Genomic DNA, 22,082 nt, shown 5'->3' with positions numbered 1-22,082 from the left:
AGCTCACAGCAGAGCTGGGTGGCTGGGGTCCGGGGGCTTCCAGCAGCTCACATACACGGGCATCAAGGCCACCCCTATTGTGCCAAAGAGTGACAACAAGAAGAGACTTTGAGGGAGGAGGAGGTCAGGAAATTCTGAGCAATCCCCCTGCCCCCATGGCCACCTCCATGTTGCACCCTCCTGCCCACCTTGCCCTCACTCTGTAAGTTCTGGCTCAGATCTAGCTCTCTTGAAGTTTGGCTCCTTGAAGGACTTAAGGACCTGAGCTAAGTGGCAAGAGATCAGAGCTGTTGGTTCTCCCACAGCTCAGTCCCCTTTTCATTTCCCCAGAGTTCCAACCTCATAGGGCTGTATCATGAGGAGTGGAGGCTTTGGGGTCAGAAAGGCGTGGGTTCATATGTTGGCTCCATCTTGAATTAGTTCCATGAGTTCCAAGTCACTCGTTTCCTCATCTGCAAAATGAGTTGAATGGTACTAACTCATGGGCTATTGTGAGGATCAAACATGAAGCCACTAGCATAATGCTTGGCAGTCTGTAGGCACTTGATAGAGAGGAGTTGCCTTCTCTCCAGCCATTTCTGAACCCACAATCTCACCAGTCATGGAGTTTGGCCACCCATGCCCTGGCTTCCTTCCCTTTTTAGGACCTTGACACCAGGGCATCAGGATGCCAATCCTATAGGAGAAAGGGGATGGGAGGTCTATTTACCACATAGCTGGTAGATATTGGGCACAGTTCTGGGGACTTTAAGCAGGTGCCACTATCACCCTTGAAGGCCTGCTTGACAGAAATATTTATATTTTCCTGCCAGGTTCTGTTTTCCCTTACCCACCTGGGGTGCTTCGCCACTCCAGAGGGGTGGAAGGCAGAATGTGTAATCCTCTCCACCAAATTCCAAGCCACAGTCCCCCATCTTCACCAAGAGAATATTGATTCTAACTAAACACCACTTCCCCTAACCATTGCACTTGACCCTACTATTTAAGCACAGCAGGAAGGCATGTCTTTTAAAATAGAAAAAAAAGAAAGGTAGGTACTTAATTTCAGCGGTCATCATGAAAGATTTTGAGTCAGCAAATCCAGCAAATGGAGTGTGGCTAATGCCTTTTCCTTACAGAAAGCAGATGGCTGGTATCCAGCCTCCATCAAAACGGCAGTCAGCCTGTAAAAGATGGAAGCACAAACTTGGCCCACTTCCACCCTCCACCGAAACTTCGTGTGGCTTCTTCAATTCCGGGGGCAATGTCTCAAGAAATCGAAGTCAGATACTGCTCCACAAACAAGAAGTAAGTTTTCTAAACTGTCTTCCAGTTACCGCCATCCCCACCCCCACCCCCATCACCACCATTCAGCCATTATCCATGCGTGCCTACTATGTATCTGGCGGGATCTACTCTGCGTGGCTTTGGGGTTGGCATCTATTTTCCAGGGAGAAAATTGAGGCTCAGAGAGGATAAATCATTTCTCCAAAATTACCCACTTGGTGAGAAGCAGGGCTGGGATTCAAAGTGTGGTCACTCGGACTCTAAAGCCTAACTTCATTCTACTATGATATAATTTCTCTCCTTTTTCTCCCTTTACCACCCTGACACACCTCTTCCTTTGCTTGTCAGCTCTTGTCACCTCCTCCTCTCCAATCATCCCTAATTTTTGGCATGCCCTCAAGATTAAATTGTTCACTTTCACTCACAAGGTACACTTGTGGCTACCTCATAGCAGTGCTTACTACAGTCTGTTATTACTTTATGTCCACTATTCTCCCAATTCCCTCCAGACTTACACTCTTTGAGGACAGACACTGTCCATTGGTCACGTATCCCTGGAACCCAGGGTTTGGCTCATGGTTCACTCAAAAGTCTGTGATCTAAATCCATGAATGAATAAATGGATTCATAGATGAGTGGATGAAGAGACATGTACATTAGTGGATGAGTGATTGAGTACATTAACAGATGGTTAAGGAAAACTCAAATCTACACTTATAACCCTTCCCAGTTCACTCCATTCTTATATCTCCAGATGCCTATCGAAACTTTCCACTTGGCTCCTTTGTTATCACCTAAAATGAAACGTGTACAAACCTAATCTCCACCCTAGCCGATTCCTTATCTATTTTCTGACAATAGTACTGCTATTCTTCCCAGGGTTGCCATCACTGGTCCTCTGATTGATTCATTCAGTCAACAATATTTTTTACATGTGTGCATGTGTGTGTATGTGTGTGTGTGTGTGTTTGACTGTCTGCTATGCACCATGAATAAGACAGGCAAGGTTCCGAGAGAACTCAAAGGAGCTCAGAGTCAACAGTGGGGTGGAAGATAGCATAGCAGACAATAGGCAAGTAAAAAAGTTAACAGGACAATTACAGAGCATAATGAGTGATACAGTAAGGAAACATAGAATGATGAAAGGGAACTAAGGGACCTCACTCTAAATAGGATGGGAGGGAGGGCTTGTTCGAAGCAAGGCCTGAAGGATGAGAATAAGCCATTCAATATAACAGTTGAATGAGCATTCCAGGCAGAGGAATCAGCAAGTGCAAAGCTTTCTGGGCTGGAACAATCCTGGGGTGTTTCAGGAACAGAAAGGGGCCAGATGTGGCTGGAGTGCAGTGAACAGCAGGAGACTGTAGACAGGAAGTGTTAACAGACCTGAACCAGGTCGTGCAGGGTCTTGAAGGCCAGTAAGGAATCAGATTTTATTCCAAGAGCAATGGGAAGCCATTGAAACATCTCAAGCAGGGGAATGACATGACCCCCCCTGGCATGCAGGCAAAGAGCTCCCCCACCCCAGGTGCAAGTGATTCACAGGTGTGTTATCTCGAGTCATTAGGAAAGGGTTAACTCCAATTCCATTTAAACTGTTACCTCGCACAGAAAGGGAAAACATCCAAATGCTTTCTGTAAAGTCATCATAACATCGGTGGCCATCCTGACCAAAAGGCACAGCAAAAAGGAAACAAACCAAGCTTATTTGTAAGTACTAATACAAAACAATCTTTAAAATTTTAGTGAATAGAATAATGAAGCACTTTAAAAGAACAATACATTGCAACCAAATTAACCTTATACCAAAAAGGCAAGAATGGTTTAATAGTAATGAGCTATATTATAGGGGCGCCTGGGTGGCTCAGTTGGTTGAGCGTCTGACTTTGGCTCAAGTGGTGATCTCGCAGTTCATGAGTTCGAGCTCCATATCGGGCTCACTGCTGTCAGCATGGAACCCCCTTTGGATCCTCTGTCCCCCCCTTTCTCTGTGCCTCTCTTTCTCTCTCTCAAAAAAAGCTATATTATAATTACATAGGTTGAGAGATCAAAGTGGCAAAGACATGATCATCTCTGAAGAGACTGAGAAGATATTTGACAAATTCACCATATATTCTTGATGTTTGAAAAATTTCTTAGTAAAATTGGAGCAAATGGATAGTTCCTAAATATTTTGTGCCAAAAATCAACATCATACTTAATGGTGAGATATTGGAAACATTCCCATTAAAGTCAGGAACAATAATTCTAGAGATGCATTAGGAACCATTGGATAAGAGGAAGAAATGAGAGATATAAATAAGAAAGAAAGACAAAAATTGTCATTTTTGTGACCAATAAATTCAAGATCATCTACAAACTATTATAACTAATTAGAAAGTTTAGTATGGTTGATAAATAGAGATCGATACATGCAAAAATTCGACCATCGTGTTGTGTATCATTATAATAAAAGATGTAATTTTAAAATATGTCAGTTCAGAGAAGTACATGAAAAGATGTTCAACATCCCTAGACATTAGGGTAATGCTAAATTAAAACCATGATGAGATATCACTACACGCATATTAGAATGGCTAAAATAAAAAAGAAATGATAATACCAAACACTGGCAAGGAAGTAAGGAGCCGGGTCTTTTATCCACTGCTGGTAGGAAAGCAAAATGGTGGAGCTGTTCTGGAAAATAGAGAGCAGTTTCTTAAAAAGTTACATATACCCTTACCATACAATCTGTAAATGACTCCCGAGAAGCGAAAATGTGTTCACAGAACTAGTACGTGCATGTTCATACCAGCTTTATTTGTAAAGTCCCCAAATTGGAAACAACCCAGATGTCCTTCCATGGGTGAATGGTTAAACAAAATGTGGCTTATCTATACAATGGAATAATACTCAGCAATAAGAAGGAACAAACTGTTGACGTGTGTAACAATTTGGGTGCATCTTAAAGGAATTATGCTGAGAGGAAAAGGTTCCACACTCTATGATTGCATCTGTATGACCTTCAGAAATATCAAAAGCTTAGAGATGGAGACCAGAGTAGTGGTTGCCAAGGAAACCAGGGAAATCAGGCAAGGGTGTGATGATGAAGAGGTAAGGAGAGAGAGAGAGATCCTTGGGGGCACCTGGGCGACTCAGTCGGTTAAGCATCTGACTTCGGCTCAGGTCATGATCTCGTGGTTCGTGAGTTGGAGCCCCACGTGGGGCTCTATGCTAACAGCCTGTTTCAGATTCGGTGTCTCCCTCTCTTTCTGCCCCTCCCCCACTCGCACTCTGTCTCTCTCGCAAAAAATAAACAAACGTTTGACAAAAAAAAGAGAGAGAGACAGATCCTTTGTGGTGATAGTACAGTCCTATATCTTAATTGCAGTGGTGTTTATACAAATCTAAATATGTGATAAAATGTCACAGGACTATCCATGAAGGCATAGTGAAACAGGAGTGTGTGCCAACACCGGTGAAATCCAAATAAGGTCTGCATTCTAGTTAATTGTACAATATTAAAGTACAATTGCTTGTTTTGATCATGTACTGTAGTTATTTGAGATGTGGCCACTGGGAGAAGCTAGGTGATGGCCACAGAGGCCTCCTGGCAGTACTTTTGCAACTTCTTGTAAGTTTATAATTATTTAGAAATAAAAAGGAAAAGAAAATGCCATTTCCAGTTACAACAAAAGCCATTACCCAAGAACATACAAGAACAGAGAGCTTTGCCATCTTTACGAGCCAGTAAATCTCAAAATCCACAAGATGGAAATTCTTCTTAAATACTAAATAAATTCAATACAACTCCATAAAACATTCCAAAAGGCTTTTTTGCTTCAGAAAAGTTTTCAAAGAATTTGACAAGCTGATTCAAAGATTAATACAGAAGGATGAAAGGCAAAACTTCCAACGGAATGTAAGCTCCATGACAATAGAGATGTTTATCTATTTTGTTCAACTCCATACCCTGGAGCGGTGCCTGGCACCTAGTAGGTGCTCAAAAAATCTTTGCGAACAAATAGATGACAGCCTGGAATAAGAGGAAGAGAAGGAAAGATTTACCCTACCAGCTATTAAGACTTACAATGATTTGAGACTATAATATTGGCATAGGGGTAAATAAACAGATAAATCAAAATAGAATATAACGTTTAGGAACATACTTATGAAAACTTGTCATATAGAGGAAGCAGGATCAGTCAGTGAGGAAAAGATAAACCTCAAATGTGCTTAAAAAAATAACTCCATTTGTGGTAAGCACAGCATAGCATATAGAGATGCTGAACTTCAATGCTGAGCACCTACAAAACTAATGTTACATTGTGTGTCAACTTTACTCATGAAAATTAAAAACAAAAAAAAAGGATCGGGTGTTTATTTTTTTTTTAATTTTTTTAACGTTTTTATTTATTTTTGAGACAGAGAGAGACAGAGCATGAATGGGGGGAGGGGCAGAGAGAGAGAGGGAGACACAGAATCTGAAACAGGCTCCAGGCTCTGAGCTGTCAGCACAGAGCCCGACGCGGGGCTCGAACTCATGGACCGTGAGATCATGACCTGAGCCGAAGTCGGAGGCTTAACCGACCAAGCCACCCAGGCGCCCCTGGGATCGGGTGTTTATATGGAAAAACAAAACAAAACTAGGTCCTTTTCTGTATTGAGATTTGCATTCCGCTATAAGTCACATGAAAGCGGCCTAACCAAAAATGGATTTGTCTTTTTTCACAACAAGAATTCTAAATGTATACAGAAGAAAAAAATTATAAAACTTAAAAATCAACAACAAAGTCCAGAGGCAGACGGGCGCAGCAGCCCCACAACGTCATTAATGGTCTAAGTTCTTTCTGTCTGTCCCTCCACCATCTTTAGCTTGCAGCTTCTGTCTTTAAGATTGTCACCTCATGTTGGCATAAGGGTGATTAACCTCTAGCCTTTCTATTTTCCAGAAAAGAAGTAGGAGAAGGAAAGAAAGGAGGTGGAAGGGAAAAGACCCTTAAGTCAATGTTTTCGTAGAAATCGCCAAGGCTCTTCTGCTTACACCTCATTGGGCAGAGCCATGTCACCTGACCTCTTCTGGCTACAAGGGAGTCCAGAAAGGTGAGGAAGTATCCTGTGGACCTGAATTGAAATATCCTGGGAGTATTTTTTTTAATGTTTATTTATTTATCTTTGATAGAGAAAGAGAGAGAGAACACAAGTAGAGGAGGGGCAGAGAGAGAGAGAGAGAGAGAGACAGAATCTGAAGCAGGATCCAGGCCTCGACCAGTCAGCACAGAGTAGGGCAGAAGGCTAGTGTGCCACACAACTTTGCATCATACGCAAAAGGTGGATTGAAAATCTAGAGACAAAAACTTTTCAAAGGTGATATAGGAGAATATCCTTATAACTGACATCAGAGTAGGGAAGAGGGTTTTTTTTCATCCTTTTAAAAAAATTTTTTATTTAAATCCAAGTCAGTTAACATACAGTGTAATAATGGTTTCAGGAGTAGAAGTCAGGGATTCATCACTTACATATAACACCAATGGCTCATCTCAACAAGTGCCCTCCTTCATGCCCATCCCCCCACACAACACCCCTCCAGCACCTCTCAGTTTGTTCTCTGTATTTAAGAGTCTCTTACGGTTTGCCTCCCTCTCTGCTTTTACCTTATTTGTCCTTCCCTTTCCTGATGTTCATCTGTTTTGTTTCTTAAATTCCACATATGAGTGAAATCATATGGTATCTTTCTTTCTCTGACTGACTTCTTTCGCTTAGCATAATACATTCTAGTTCCATCCACCTTGTTACAAATGGCAAGATTTCATTCTTTTTGATTGCCGAGTAATAGTCCATTGTGTAATCCATGCCATATATATGTGCCACAGTTTCTTTATCCATTTGTTAGTCAAAGGACATTAGGGCTGTTTCCATAATTTGGCTATTGTGATAGTACTGCTATAAATATTGGGGTACATGTGCCCCTTAAAGATGCAAAAAGCATAAACTTTGATTTGATGAACACATCTGATTGCCTTAAAACTTTAAACCTATGTATATCAAAATACACTGTAAATAAGGTTAAAAGTTAAGTCACACACTTGGAGAAGAAATTTGCAATACATATAAGCATACATACAAGCATATAATATTATTTGCATACATATAATATTGTGATTAATATGCAGTATATTTAAAGAATTCATATAAAATAATTCTTTAAACAACCTAACAGAAAATTGGCAAAGGACATGAACAGGCAATACACAAAAACTCCCAATAGGCAATAAGCACATGAAAGGGTACTTAACCTCACTAGTACCCAAATTTAAGCACTCATAATTTAACATTTCTACCTACCAGACTGGCAAAAGCTTAAAAGTCTAGTAATTCCAAATATTGGTGAGGATGTTGAGAAACAGGAACTCTCACATATCACAGGGGGGAGTGAAAATTGGCATAATCACTTTGGAGAGCAAGTTGTTTTTGCATATATTGGAAGGGCCAGAAATTTTACTTCTGGATTATTAACCATAGAGAAATGCTCTCACATGGGCTATGGAGACACACATAAGGAAAAATATGTTGTACTATTTGCAATAGATCAAAAAAAAAGGAAACAATGTAACTATTTCTCAGTGGAGAAGTAGATTTTTAAAAAATGGTTTATCATACAACAGCCCACTAGAGAGCAGTTAAGATGGCCTAACTAGCTCTAAATGTATCAACATGGCTGAATCTTGAATTCCAATTGGCCAGGGAAAAAGGCACATTGTAAGGGTATCATCAAGTTTGATACCATTCAGAAAAAAATGCCAGATACATAAATGTTTAATACACATGAATTTAACTTATTTATTTAATGTTAAAGACACATTGAGTATAGGTACATGTGTATTAACAAATGCACAAAAACATGCATCCACACCATCTTCCACATGGTGGGAATATTGGAGGAAGGAAGGCAGCGTGTGTGTTCACTATGGAACTTAAGATGTGCCTGTGTTGGGGCCCCTGGGTGGCTCAGTCAGTTAAGCATCCAACTCTTGGTTTCAGCTCAGGTCATGATCTTGCCGTTCCGTGGGCTTCAGCCCCATGTTGGGTTCTGTGCTGGCCTGCTTGTGATTCTCTCTCCCTCTCTCTCTCTAAAATAAATAAATAAACTTAAAAACAATAAGGGAGCTGCAGGGCCATCACCAAGGGGAGAAAATAATGGAACAATCTGAGCATCAAAGTAAAAAGTGATAGTCATGGATGAAAACCATTGGAAAAAAGTAAGAATTCATGAACCCACGCTGGTGTCAACGATGATGCCAACTGATAAAAGAAGAAGGAATAATGGAGTTAGAAAATCACTATTTGGCAAACCTCACAGTAATAATTGTCTCGGGCAACAACCATCAATAGTTGTTAAAACTAGTAGATGAAAATTTGATGAGTCACAGGAGATCTACAGAGTCTCAAAGTATCTGGCTTTATTACAATATTTACGTATTATACTAAATGAAGAAATTGGGAATATTCGTCCTGAGAAGAGAAGATCGGGGGATATAATGGTGGTTTTTAAATATGACTTTAAAATGCTGTCATCTGTGGTCTCAAGGCAAGATGGAAATTTCAAGAATTCCTAATTTGGCTCAATATAAGGAAGAATTTTTTAGCCTGAAACATAAGTTAAAAAAAAAAAGACTCAGAACATATTCAATTATTCCCCAACTCTAGAAATTTTAACATTCATTTATTCTACGATTCTAAGACTGTATCATTCAATTATTCTGAGACTCTAGGATTTCAAATATATGGTTTACGATTCTAAGATTCTCATTCTTTTATTCTGATTCCAAGATTCAAAGACTTCATGATTCTGGTGTAATTCCTGTTTCTGTGGTCATACCAGTCATAGGAAAAACACTGAGGTATTTGTCTCTAAATCTCACCTAGCTTCATAACTGGAAATCCAAATGAATTGGACCTTCCTACCCATCCTTTATGACTGGGAACAACTGTCCTCTGGTTGTGTTCCTGAAGATAGGGAAGGCTTCCAGCATTTCACCTTAAAATATACTATTTCTAGGGGAGGAGCCAAGATGGCAGAACAGCATGGAAGCTTTTTGTGTGTCTCACATCCATGAAATACAGCCAGATCAACACTAAACCATCCTGCACACCTAGAAAACTGACCTGAGGATTAACACAACAATGTGCACAACTTGAACCACAGAATTCAGCAGGTACATGGTGGGGAGAGGTGAACTGGGGGAGAGAGAAGCCGCGGAGGGCAGGGAGTGGCTTTTGTGTGCAAAGAGAGGACGGAGATGGGGGGGGTGGAGAATATGGGAAAAGCACCTCCCCCCAAAAGCAGCTGGAGAGAAAGTGGAAAAGTGGAAACAGCCACAGGGACTGAACTAAACAGGGAGAAAGAAAAGGGTCTAAATTCCATTAAGACTCTATACACAGGGGGAGCAGAGTCTGAAACTTTACAGCTCAATACCTGGCAGTGTTCTGGTGGGAAGGGCGAATCCCCAGGAGCAGAGTGAAATCCGGGGTTCTCCAGGCCACACAGGGAGAGGCAGTTCCCTGCTGGGAGGACACCTGGTAGAGGCTGTGTGGGTCCCCCAAAGGCAAGGCCCCAGTGGACTCCGGAGAGCAATCACATTCACTGGTGCTGGAACAAGGTTGTTAAGGGTGAGGCCTGGTGCTAGATGTGTGTTGAGATTTTCCATAATCCCTGAAACACTGCAGCTACACTATCTCACGAACTTTTTCTTGGGCGCAATCTCTGGGCATCGGCAACAGCACGGACCTGCAAACGTTCCTGGGTGCGGCTGGCATTCGGGCATTACTCAGTGAGACCCTCCCACAGAGGGGCAGAACAGTCAAAGCTGCAGTCCCTCAGAAGTAAGGGGTCAGGAAAAACAGCCGCCTCTGAGACAAAACTCAGGAAGGAGGTGCTGCCTGGGGCTTGGTCACGGTCTGTGTAAAAGCGGGGAGTGGATGGAAGCCGAATACAAAGGATGGGTGCGTGATTGCTGATCCGGGAGAACAGAGTTTCGATACTAGAGACTGGGTAGCTGGGTGATACCATTTTCACCACTCTGGCGCATGCGCCTACACACCTACAAGCGCCACAACAATCCACCCTAGTAAGCTAAGCAGTGCCATCTAGTGGAGAAAGGAGCCATTACACTAAGTGCCGCCCAACTGGGCCAACCTCGCTCTTCAGGAACCAAGTCTCTCTGCCTGCTTAGTTTATGGACTCTAAAGTGCTTCATAGTTTGACTTCTAGGGGAAACGAAGTAATTTCAGACGTATTTCAGTCTGTTCACTGGTCCATCTATTCAATTTTATTTCTTTCTTCCTTTTTTCTTTTTTCTTTTTTGTTTCTTTTCTTTTTCTTGAATACAGAAAGAGAAAAAAATTCATTTTTATTTTCAATTTTTATTAAAAATATTTTTTAATTTTTTTCTACTATATTTTTTACTTTTGTGTAAATTTTTTCAAACTTTATTTTACTTCCATTATGTCATTTTAGTCTACTTCAGGGTATTTGATTTTCAAATTTTCAAACGATTTACTTTTTTTTTTCTTTCCCCTTTTTTCTCTAATCTATCAAGCCCATTTCAACACCCAGACCAAAACACACCTAGCATCTAGCATCATTTATTCGATTGTGTGTGTGTGTGTTTTAATTTTAATTTTTTTTACCTCATTAATTCCTTTTCTCCCTTCAAAATGATGAAATGAAGGAATTCACCCCAAAAGAAAGAGCAGGAAGAAACAACAGCTAGGGACTTAACCAACACAGATACAAGCAAGATGTCTGAACCAGAATTTAGAATCACGATAATAAGAATACTAGCTGGAGTCGAAACTAGATTAGAATCCCTTTCTGCAGAGATAAAAGAAGTAAAAGCTAGTCAGGATGAAGTAAAAAATGCTATAACTGAGCTGCAGTCCCTAATGGATGCCACAGCAGCAAGGATGGATGAGGGAGAACAGAGAATCAGTGATATAGAGGACAAACTTATGGAGAAAAATGAAGCAGAAGAAAAAAAGGAGATTAAGGGCAAAAGAGCACGATTTAAGGATTAGAGAAACCAGTGACTCATTAAAAAGGAACAACATCAGAATCATAGAGGTCCCAGAAGAGGAAGAGAGAGGAATAGGGGTAGAAGGGTTATGTGAGCAAATCATAGCAGAAAACTTTCCTAACCTGGGGAAAGACACAGACATCAAAATCCAGGAAGCATGGAGGATTCCCATTAGAGTCAACAAAAACCGACCATCAACAAGGCATATCATAGTCAAATTCACAAAATACTCAGGCCAGGAGAGAATCATGAAAGCAGCAAGGGAAAAAAAGTCCTTAACCTACAAGGGAAGACAGATCAGGTTTGCAGCAGACCTATCCACAGAAACTTGGCAGGCCAGAAAGGAGTGACAGGATATATTAAATGTGCTGAATCAGAAAAATATGCAACCAAGAATTCTTTATCCAGCAAGGCTATCATTCAAAATAGAAGGAGAGATAAAAAGTTTCCCAGACAAACAGATATTAAAGGAGTTTGTGACCACTAAACCAGCCCTGCAAGAAATTTTAAGGGGGACTCTCTGAGGGGAGAAAAGATGAAAATAAATAAATAAATAAATACCAAAAACAACAAAGACTAGAAAGGACCAGAGAACACCACCAGAAACTCCAACTCTACAAGCAACATCAATGGCAATAAATTCATATCTTTTAGTACTTACTCTAAACGTCAATGGACTCAATGCTCCAATCAAAAGACATAGTGTAACAGAATGGATAATAAAACAAGATCCATCTAAATGCTGTTTACAAGAGACCCACTTTAGACCTAAAGACACTCACAGATTGAAAATAAGGGGATGGAGAACCATCTATCATGCTAATGGTCAACAAAAGAAAGCCAGAGTAGCCATACTTATATTAGACAATCTAGACTTTAAAATGAAGACTGTATCAAGAGATGCAAAAGGGCATTATATCATAATCAAGGGGTCTATCCACCAAGAAGACCTCACAATTGTAAACATTTATGCACCAAATGTGAGAGCACCCAAATATATAAATCAATTAATCACAAACATAAAGAAACTCATTGATAGTAATGCCATAATACTAGGGGACTTCAACACCCCACTCATAGCAATAGACAGATCATCTAATAAAAAAAATCAACAAAGAAACAATGGTTTTGAATGACACTCTGGACTAGATGGACATAATAGATACATTCAGAACATTTCATCCTAAAGCAGCGGAATATACATTCTTCTCTAGTGCACATGGAATGTTCTCCAGAATAGACCACATACTGGGACACAAATCAGCCCTCAAGTACAAAAAGATCAAGATCATACTGTGAATATTTTAAAATATACTATTTCTAGTAGGTTTTTGATACCTATCCTTTGACATAATAGAAAGTTCTACCTTGCTAAGAGTTTTTAAAATTAATTAATGGGTGTCAACTTTTATCATGTTTTTCAAAATACATCTATTTGAAAGGGTTATATGTTTCCTTTTTATTTAAAATATTTTTTTAAGTTTATTTATTTTGAGAGAGAGAGAGAGAGAGAGAGAGAGAGAGAGAGAGAGAGAGAGCAAACAGGGTAGGCGCAGAGAGAGAGAGTCCCAATCAAGCTCTGCGCTGTCAGCACATAGCCCACTGTGGGGCTCAAACTCACGAACTGTGCGATCATGACCTGAGCCGAAATCAAGAGTTGGACACTTAACTGACTGAGCCACCCAGGTACCCCTGTTGTATGATGTTTCTACTGAATTTGTTAGCATGTAGTATTATTTCTACAGATTTTATTATTAAACCAGTGTTCATTTGTGGACAAACATTACTTAAAATTGATAAATCATAATTTTTATGTACAATTCTGAACTGTTTGCTAACAATTTATTTAAGATTTTTATATCTATGATTGGCCTCTAATTTTTCTTCTTATTGTTCTTGTCTAGTTTGTCATGGTACATCTATCATATTGACTTTCTAAACTGGAATGGGAAGTTTCCCTTTTTTCTGCTTAATGGAATAATTTGCATAACATACAGATTGTCTGCTCTATGAGTTTTGTGAGACTCACATGTAAAATCAAATAGATCACATATTTTGTTTTATCTTGTTTGGTTTTCCTTTATAGGTATATTTTTAGCAACTGATTCAATTTATTGAACTACTCAAGTTTTCTATTCCTTTTTAAAGCAATTTTAGTAAGATATATTTTTTTCCTAAGAATTACTTCTTTCCCCTTGGTGGGTTAGTTGTCTCTTGCTGAATAATAAATCACCCCCAAACTTCAATGCAATCCCAATCGAAATCCCAGCAAGTTATTTTGTGGATATCAATAAACCAACTCTAAGGTTTATATGGAGAGGCAAAAGACTCAGAATAGCTAACACAATACTGAAAGAAAAGTACAAAATTGGAGGGCCGATGCTACCTGATGTCAGGACTTACTATAAAGCTACAGTAATCAGGACAGCATAGTACTGGTGAAAGAACAGGCAGATAGATCAAGGGACAGAATAGAGTACTCAAGAATAGAGCGACGTGAATATAGTCAACTGATCTTTGACGAAGGAGCAAAGGCAATACAGTGAAGAAAAAGTCTTTTCAACAAATGGTGCTGGAACAACTAGACATCCATATGATAAAAAAAAATCTAGACACTAGCCTGTCACACAACGTAATGATCATAAACTTATATGTACAATGCAAAACAATAGAACTCCTAGAAGATAACATAGGAGAAAATCTACATGATCTTGGGTTTGGCAGTGACTTTTAAGTTTTTACATTTTTATTTACTTTTGAGAGAGAGAGAAAGAGCATGAACAGGGGAGGGATGGGGGAGAGAGAGAGAGAGAGAGAGAGAGAGCGAGGGAGAGAATCTCAAGCAGACTCCATGCCCAGTGGCCCAGTGGGGAGCCGGACATGGAGCCAACATGGAGCCCAACACAGGGGCTCCGTGTGGGGCTCCGTGTGGGGCACCACCTCACAATCACGAGATCATGACCTGAGCTGAAATCAAGAGTCCAACACTTAACCAACTGAGCTATCCAGCCGTCCCCCCAGCAGTGACTTTTTAGTTGTAACACCAAAGGCACAATCCACTAAAGGAGAAATCAGTAAGCTGGATTTCATTAAAATTAAACACTTCTCTGCAAAAGACACCGTCAAGCGAATGAGAAGACAAGCCACAGACCGTGAAAAATATTTGCAAGAGGTGTATCTGCTAAAGGACTATTACCCAAAATACAGTAAGAATTCTCAAAACTCACCATAAGAAAATGAACAATCTGATTAAAAACAGACAGAAGACCAGAGCAGACACCTCACCAAAGAAAATGTACAAATGGTAAATGGGCACGAGAAAAGATGCTCCACATCGTATGTCATTAGGTCAATGCAATTCAAACAGCAATGAAATACTACTACACACGGATTAGAATGACCCAAATGCGGAACCCCGGCGTCACCAAATGCTGGTAAGGATGTAGAGCAACAGGAACTCTCACTCATTGCAGGTGGGAATGCAAATGGTACACCCACTTTGGAAGTCAGTGGAGTGGTTTCTTACAAAACTAAATATAGTCTTATCGTATGCTGCAGTAATCATGCTCCTTCGAATTTACTCAAAGGAGTTGAAAATCTATGTCAGTACAAACACTTGTACACAGATATTTATAGCGGTTTTATTTATAGTTCCAGAACTTGGAAGCCAGGAGATCCCTCAGTAAGTCAATGGATAATTAACTGTGGTGTATCCAATGAAATATTATTTAGTACTAAAAAGAAAGGAGCTATCAAGCCGTAGAAAGACACGGAGGAAACTTAAGTGCATGTTACTGGGGCACCTGGGTGGCTCAGTCGGTTGAGCATCTGATTTCAGCTCAGGTCATGATCTCGCAGTCTGTGAGTTCGAGCCCCGCATCGGGCTCTGTGCTCACAGCTCGGAGCCTGGAGCCTGCTTTGGATTCTGTGTCTCCCTCTCTCTCTGCTCCTCCCCTGCTAGTGCTTTCTCTGTCTCTCAAAAATAAGTAAACATTAACAAAAAGTGTACATTACAAAGTGAAAGAAGCCAAGCTGACAAGGCTATATATATTGTACGCTCCCAATGTATGACATTCTGGAACAGGTAAAACCATGGAGATAGGACTAAAGACAAAACCAAGATCACTGGTTGCCAGGGGTTGGAGGGAGAGGGGGATGAATCTGCAGAGCAGAGAGGATTTTTTTTTAGGCAGTAAAAATATTTCGTGTGGTTCTATCATGGTGGATACATGTTATTGCACCTTTGTCAAAACCCATAGAAGGTAAAACGCCAAGAGTAAAGCCTAATGTAGACTGTGGACTTTGGGTGATGTAGCATCAATGTGGGCTCACCAATCATAATAAATGTACCATTCTGGGATAGGTTGTTGACAGCGAGGGAAGCTGTGTGCGTGTGGGAGGAGGGGAGATGAGAACTCTCTGTCGTCTCTGCTCCATTTTGCTGTGAACCTAAAACTTCTCTAAAAAATAAAGTCTACTCAAAATAAATACATAAAACTCAGTTAAAATAAATTACCCCCAAACTTAGCACTTTCAATAACAAGAAGTATTTATCTCACATAGTTTCTGTGGTCAGATTCCTGGATTCCTAGTCAGGAAAGACGAGCTGGGTGCTTTGGGTTCAAGGTCTCCCATGAAGTTGCAGTCAAGATGTCAGCCAGGGTGGCCGTCCTTTGAACCTTTGAGTGAGTCTAGAAGATTCCCTCCTAATTTGGGTCACTCATGGCTGAGAGGGGGAGGCCTCAGTTCCTCACCATGTGGAGCTCTCCATGGAGTTGCTTGGGTATCATCACAGTATGGTACTGACTTCCCCAGAGTGAGTGATCCAAGAGAGAGCAAAGTCAAACCACAGTCTTTTTTTGACCCGGTTTTGAAAGTCACATGCCATCATTTTCATGATATCCTACTGGTTACACAGGTCAGCTCTAGTCAGTGTGGGAGAAGACTTCACAAAGCTGCGGCCACCAGGAAGTCAAGACAATTGTAGGCAAGCCTGGAAATTAGCTACTGCGTAAGTTTTTTCAAATTTATCAGCTAAGAGCAGTTCTGCCCAACCATTCTTTAAATATGTGCTACATCTACAACTGTCTCTCCTAACTGTTACAATCCTGAAAATTGTTGGTGTGTCACTTTTTTGCTTGTTTGTTTTTGTTTTTGGATAAGACTGTCAGAGATTTGTCTATGTTAAGGAAGAAGCTTTTGGATTTTTTGACAGTCTCCAATGTATGGTCATTATATATTTAATTACCTTGCTATTTTCTTTATATTTCCCCCTTTTCCTTTCTTTGGTTTGTTCTGTACTGTCTCTAACTTCTTGAGTTTAATCACTAGAGTATTTTTAATAGTATTTGTTTCTCAAGTAGGTATTTAGGTTATACATTTCTCTGTGAATACTGTTTTTAGCTGCAGCTCATAAACTTTGATATGCAGTGTTTTCATTTTCTTTCGGCTCTGATTATTTTCTAATCCATTATAATTTCTTTTGAAAAAATTTTGTAATATTTATTTTTTTTTTTTTGAGAGAGAGAGACAGAGTGCAAGTGGGGGAGGGGTAGAGAGAGAGGGAGACACAGAATCCAAAGCAGGCTCCAGGCTCTGAGCTGTCAGCACAGAGCTCGATGTGGGGCTCCAACTCACAGACCGTGAGATGGTGACCTGAGCTGAAGTCGGATGCTTAAACAACTGAGCCACCCAGGAGCCCCTCTAATTTCTTTTTAAACTCATGAGTCAATTTAGAAGCATTGTTTCTTTGTTTAATTGTAATATAATTGTACAACTTCCTTTTGGTTAGTATTTTTTTTACTATATCTTTTCCCATCAGGTTTCCCCCCATGTTTATGTCAGTATGTTTTAATTATGTCTCTTGAAAACAATGTCTGGTTGCCTTTTGCTTTGTTTTGTGTTTTTCTCCAATCTGACATTCTCTGTCTTGTAACCAGAAAATTTTGATTATTTACATTTACCTCAATCACTAATATATTTAAACATATTTTTACCACTTTATACTGTATTTGCTATTTGCCATGTTTCTTCTTTGCTAATTTTTACCCTTTTTCTGCTCTTGATGAAGTTTTCTATATTCTTTTCTTTCTTTTCCTTTTATTTATTTTATTTATTTTTTAAGTTTATTTATTTATTTTGAGAGAGATAGAGAGTGTGCTAGTGGGAGAGGAGTAAAGAGAGAGGGAGAGAATCCCAAGTGGCTCTGCACTGTCAGTGCGGAGCCTGATGTGGGGCCCAAAATCACAAACTGCAGGATCATGAACTGAGCCAAAGTTGGATGCTTAACTGACTGAGCCACCCAGGTACCCCCCCACTCCGTTTCTTTCTTTTAATGTGCATTTTTAAGTTGATAACCATTTTAGGTTAATGATTTAATCAGTATCTCTACTCTCCTTACAAACATAAAAGGACTTTAGAATACTTGAAATCTGATCACTCCCTCCCATCAGACATGATATTATTCTCCAGTATTTTAGTTCCATGCTGTTTTCTTATTCCTCAAGTTAGTTTAAGCATGGCCAGATCCTCAAATGACTAATATACTAAAATAGACACCTTCAAAGCAGTGGTTCAGACAAGAGAGAAGTGTTCTTTCTTTCTCACATAACATTCCAGAAGCAGTGAAGTGGTCTAAGGCTGTTAGGCAGCTCCATCCTACGAGGTCACCCCAGATAGTTTTCTTCTATCTGCTTCTTCTACCCTCCCCTACCTAGGGTTAAATCCTGGCACCAGAATGTTCTTAACCACCATATCATAATCATCTTAACTACCTAGATGATAGTTCACCTCTACCATGTCCACACTCTACCCTTATGGGAAGGGAGAAAGATGAAACTGAACGCAAGCAACTTCTTTTAAGGAAGTGACTTGCAAGTACCTATGATTGCTCTTTGTTGCAAAGGAGGCTGGGAAATGTAGTCTTTTGCTGGGTGACCAAGAGCCCACCTAAAACTTGGAGGCTTCTGTTACGGGAAGAAGGTGAGAATGGGCTTTGGGAAATAAGTTCCAGTCTTCATAGGCATCAGCAGAATCCTGTGTCCTCTTTTAACTTTCTCTGTGTTTGCTTCAACCTTGGGCAAGCAGGCTCTCTGCTCCCCCAGTGATGGCAAAGATGGTCACTAACAACATTATCCTAATGGTCTCTCATTTTAGCGATTCCAGTAAAAAGAGAGAGAGAGAGAGAGAGAGAGAGAGAGAGAGAGAGGCTCCTTACAAATAGTTCCAACTGAAGTCTAGGATTTCCTCTAATTGCTCCAGTGGGGATCACATGTCCTCATAAACTAGTCACTTTGGCCATGGGGATGCAGTGCCCTGGTAAATAGGGGTGGGTCACATAGTCATCTCTGGAAGGTGTATGAAGTAGGGTTAATCCTATGCAAACCATAGGAACTGAGAGTCAGAAAGAAGTGGTCCCCAACAGACAAATAATGAGGTGCTGCTGTCATCAGAATGGATGCTGAGCAAGCAACAGAAACATGTAACCATTAGATTTATCTATCCTATCAGGTACCGGATGGTTCAAGAAAGTTGTACTATTGAATGTGTTTTAAAAATCCAAATGAATGAAGGTGGAAGGTAATATTGACAATGAAGTTGCCTGGAATACTCTTACTTACAATACTGATAGGAGAGCTTCTACTCATCTCTCCTTAGTCATACATTCAGCACCTTATGAATGAACCTCTGTTACGCTGACCATACTGCTTGCTAATTATTTATTTTGTCTGTTTCCCAGTCCTCCCATAACACACCCCTCTAACTGAGGGCTCCCTCGGAGCTAGAATTCGTTTGTGTTCCACAATGCCCAAGGCACAGAGTGGACATCAGGAGACTAGACTTGTGAAATGAAAGCAAGGTAAAGTCTCAATGACTCTCAGTAGCCCCTGCCAGTTTCCAATCCCTTTGAAAATCATTATTGGAAAGACACGCACCAAATCCCAGGGAGTTCTGCAGAACTGGGGGTCAGACCAGATTATGTTGCTTATAGAAATGTATTTCCTAATGACTGGAAAACAGTGCCAGGCACCATATTATTTGTGGAACTCAAATCAAATCATAAAAAGACAAAGACCCAAGTAGGAGGAAGTTCAACAGATAATTGATTAATCAGAGTTGTCTTCTCATCCTGTTTGATTCTAAGGTTAAAACACACACACACACACACACACACACACACACACACACACACACACACCAGCTGCGTTTTGTAGTCAGTTCCCAATCTAAACACGTAAGTGACTTCCTTCCCCAGAAACACCAATGCCCCAGCTTACTTGATGCTGAAAACTCTACCTATCTTGGAGAGAAGCAGAGGCGAAGGCCAGTGAATGTTGCTAGGGATAGACAGTAGAACACAGTATAGGAGACATAAATGGGGGGCCATGAAGAAGAGGCCAAAGGGTACTTAGAAAAACAAGAGGTCTTCCTGGAGAAGATGTCCAAGTGGCTGGCCTGCTTGGGAAGCTCCACCTAGGGTTTCCTGGGTGGGTCCTTTGAATACTAATAGCTACCACTCACTGAGCCATTGCTGTATGCCAGATGTTGTGGTAAGCATTTTTAGTGCAATATCTCATTTTAGGGATGTCCAGGTTGCTCAGTCGGTTAAGTGTCCAACTCTTGATTTCGGCTCAGGTCATGATCTCACAGTCATGGGATGGAGCCCCACATAAGGCTCTGTGCTGAGCATGGAGATATATATATATATATATATATATATATATATATATATATATATAATTTTAATTCTCACAACAATCTTGCAAGTTCAGAATTGGTACCCCTGTTCACAGATAAAAGACCATAAAAGTGCAGTGATATGTCCATGGCTGTACAGCTAAGGAATGTAAAAGCCAGAATTTGAATCACTGTGGATTTGATTTGACTCAAAGCTTCCACTCTGAGACCTTAACTATCTTCAGCAAATCACTTGGAGGTAACTATCATTTCCTCCATTCTATAAACGAAGCTACTGAGGCCCAGGGATGATCCAACTTGCCCAAGTGACACGGATAGTTAAGTGTCAGAGCCTAATCAAGCCTGTCTAACTCCAAGATCTACCGTGCCTCTTAGGTAGAGGAAGAGCAAAAGCCAGGGGTCAGGAACATGCCAGAATCTCCCTTTGCATCAGGACCCACCCTGCCCTAGGAGTCTGTCCCCTTGTTTCCTTTCTGCCCCCAATCTCCACACTTAGGTCCCTTCCAGGAATGTTCTTTTCCATGTCTCTCCCCAGTGTGGCCCCTGGGCTGAATAGGGGCTGGTAGCTCTTGGGCAGCTCTAAGACACCTTTCCCCTAAAGGTCCTCTAAAAAAGGAACAGCTACTGCACCACCAGCCTGGGGACTCACATCCCCACACATCTGAACAAGGTTTGTGCATGACTGGCAAGTGCTTGGATCAGGAGTCAGCCAAACCGAGTTACTAGCCAATCCCGCCTAGCAACTGGCCAATAACACCAGCTTTCTCTTTAAAAAGCGTCTATTCTGGGACAGACATTTCACTAAGGCTATCCTTCGTATTTTAAAAACCGAATCCCCCCTCCTCCGCGATCGGCCCTATTTTACAAAAGAGGAGCCTCAGGCTCCCGGAGGGGAAGCGACCGGCATGAGGACAGCACGTCAGTCACCAGGCTGGGACTAGAACCCACCTAGGCCCCAGATTCGGCTGTTGCCTAGGAGCTGAGGAGGGAGGAGCTGCCAGAGCGGAGGGGGGAGGGGAAAGAGCGAGGGCGAGCTCCCAGCAGCGCGCGCTGACGACAGCAGGTGATTTTTTTCTGCAGCGCGCTTTCTCTCAGCATCTTTCCTGGATTTTTTTTCCCCCTGCCGAGCCGTAGATAAGGGTGGGGCCGCTTCCCTGCAGCAGAGACGGCAGCGGCAGTGGCTGCAGCATCATTGGGAGCAGCTGCTGCAGCAATGCTCGGTCTCCGCCGGAGGTGATCGCCTCCGAGCCCTGCCTGCTAGGTGGCCGGCTGCGACGGGACGCCTCGGAGTAGGAAAATACAGCCTCGCTCGTGGACCCGAAAGCCACACTCCTCGGCCTTTCCTCTACGCCATGGCTTAAGCCCGCAGCCACCTCGCCTCGCGTCGCCTCGCTTGGCCGGGGTCTGCGCGCCGCCGCTGCCGCAGCAGGGAGGGGCGCGACCCAGACGCCCTCGCCCGGGGACTCGGGAACGCCTTGTGTCTCAACCATCGGTGCCCGCAGCCGACAGCTCTCCCAAGACCTTTGCAGGAGGCTCCCGGAGGCGTTTGCAGCCGGTAATCGGGGGGAACTTTATGGACTTTATCTCAGTGATAGCTTGACCTTCCTGGGTGCTCTCCGAGGGAGGAGACCGAGGTAGCTCAGGCCACTGAGGGAAAAACAGTGGGAACCAGATTAGCGACTGACTGGTCGAGGGCCAAGGGACTGAAGTAAGATTAGAGACTTGCTTTAGAACCACAAAAAAGAAAGAGGGAGGGCCAGCTTTGCAGCTAGCATCATGGCGTGGCCGTGCATCACGCGGGCCTGCTGCATCGCCCGCTTCTGGAACCAGCTGGACAAGGCGGACATCGCTGTGCCGCTGGTTTTCACCAAGTACTCGGAGGCCACCGAGGCCCCGAGCGCCCCGCCGCAGCCGCCGCCGCCGCAGCAGCAGGCGCAGCCGGCGCACGCGCCCCCCTCGGCGCGGGCGGTCGCCATAGAGACGCAGCCGGCCCAGGGCGAGTTGGATGCAGTTGCCCGGGCAACGGGGCCGGCGCCGGGGCCTAGCGGCGAACGCGAGGCGGCG

At 42.0% G+C, this 22,082-nt stretch overlaps 1 protein-coding gene across 2 annotated transcripts in view; it reads left to right on the top strand.

Moving 5' to 3' along the window:
* The first annotated feature begins 21,044 nt into the window (after positions 1-21,044).
* MAP6 (microtubule associated protein 6) overlaps positions 21,045-22,082 on the top strand; it is a 77,173-nt gene continuing 76,135 nt past the window's right edge. Inside the window, exon 1 of one of the 2 annotated variants that reach the window (XM_040489393.1) lies at positions 21,045-22,081. In XM_040489393.1, the coding sequence (XP_040345327.1) occupies positions 21,795-22,081 (287 nt within the window). In that variant the 5' untranslated portion in view covers positions 21,045-21,794. The remainder of the gene's footprint in view (position 22,082) is intronic. The other variant, XM_040489394.1, reaches the window with a different exon arrangement.

The sequence above is a fragment of the Herpailurus yagouaroundi genome, unplaced genomic scaffold (genome assembly GCF_014898765.1).
Source record: "Herpailurus yagouaroundi ecotype Mexico unplaced genomic scaffold, PumYag 180, whole genome shotgun sequence".
In the NCBI taxonomy this organism is placed as follows: domain Eukaryota; kingdom Metazoa; phylum Chordata; class Mammalia; order Carnivora; family Felidae; genus Herpailurus; species Herpailurus yagouaroundi.
This window is presented reverse-complemented; position numbering and strand designations above follow the sequence as displayed.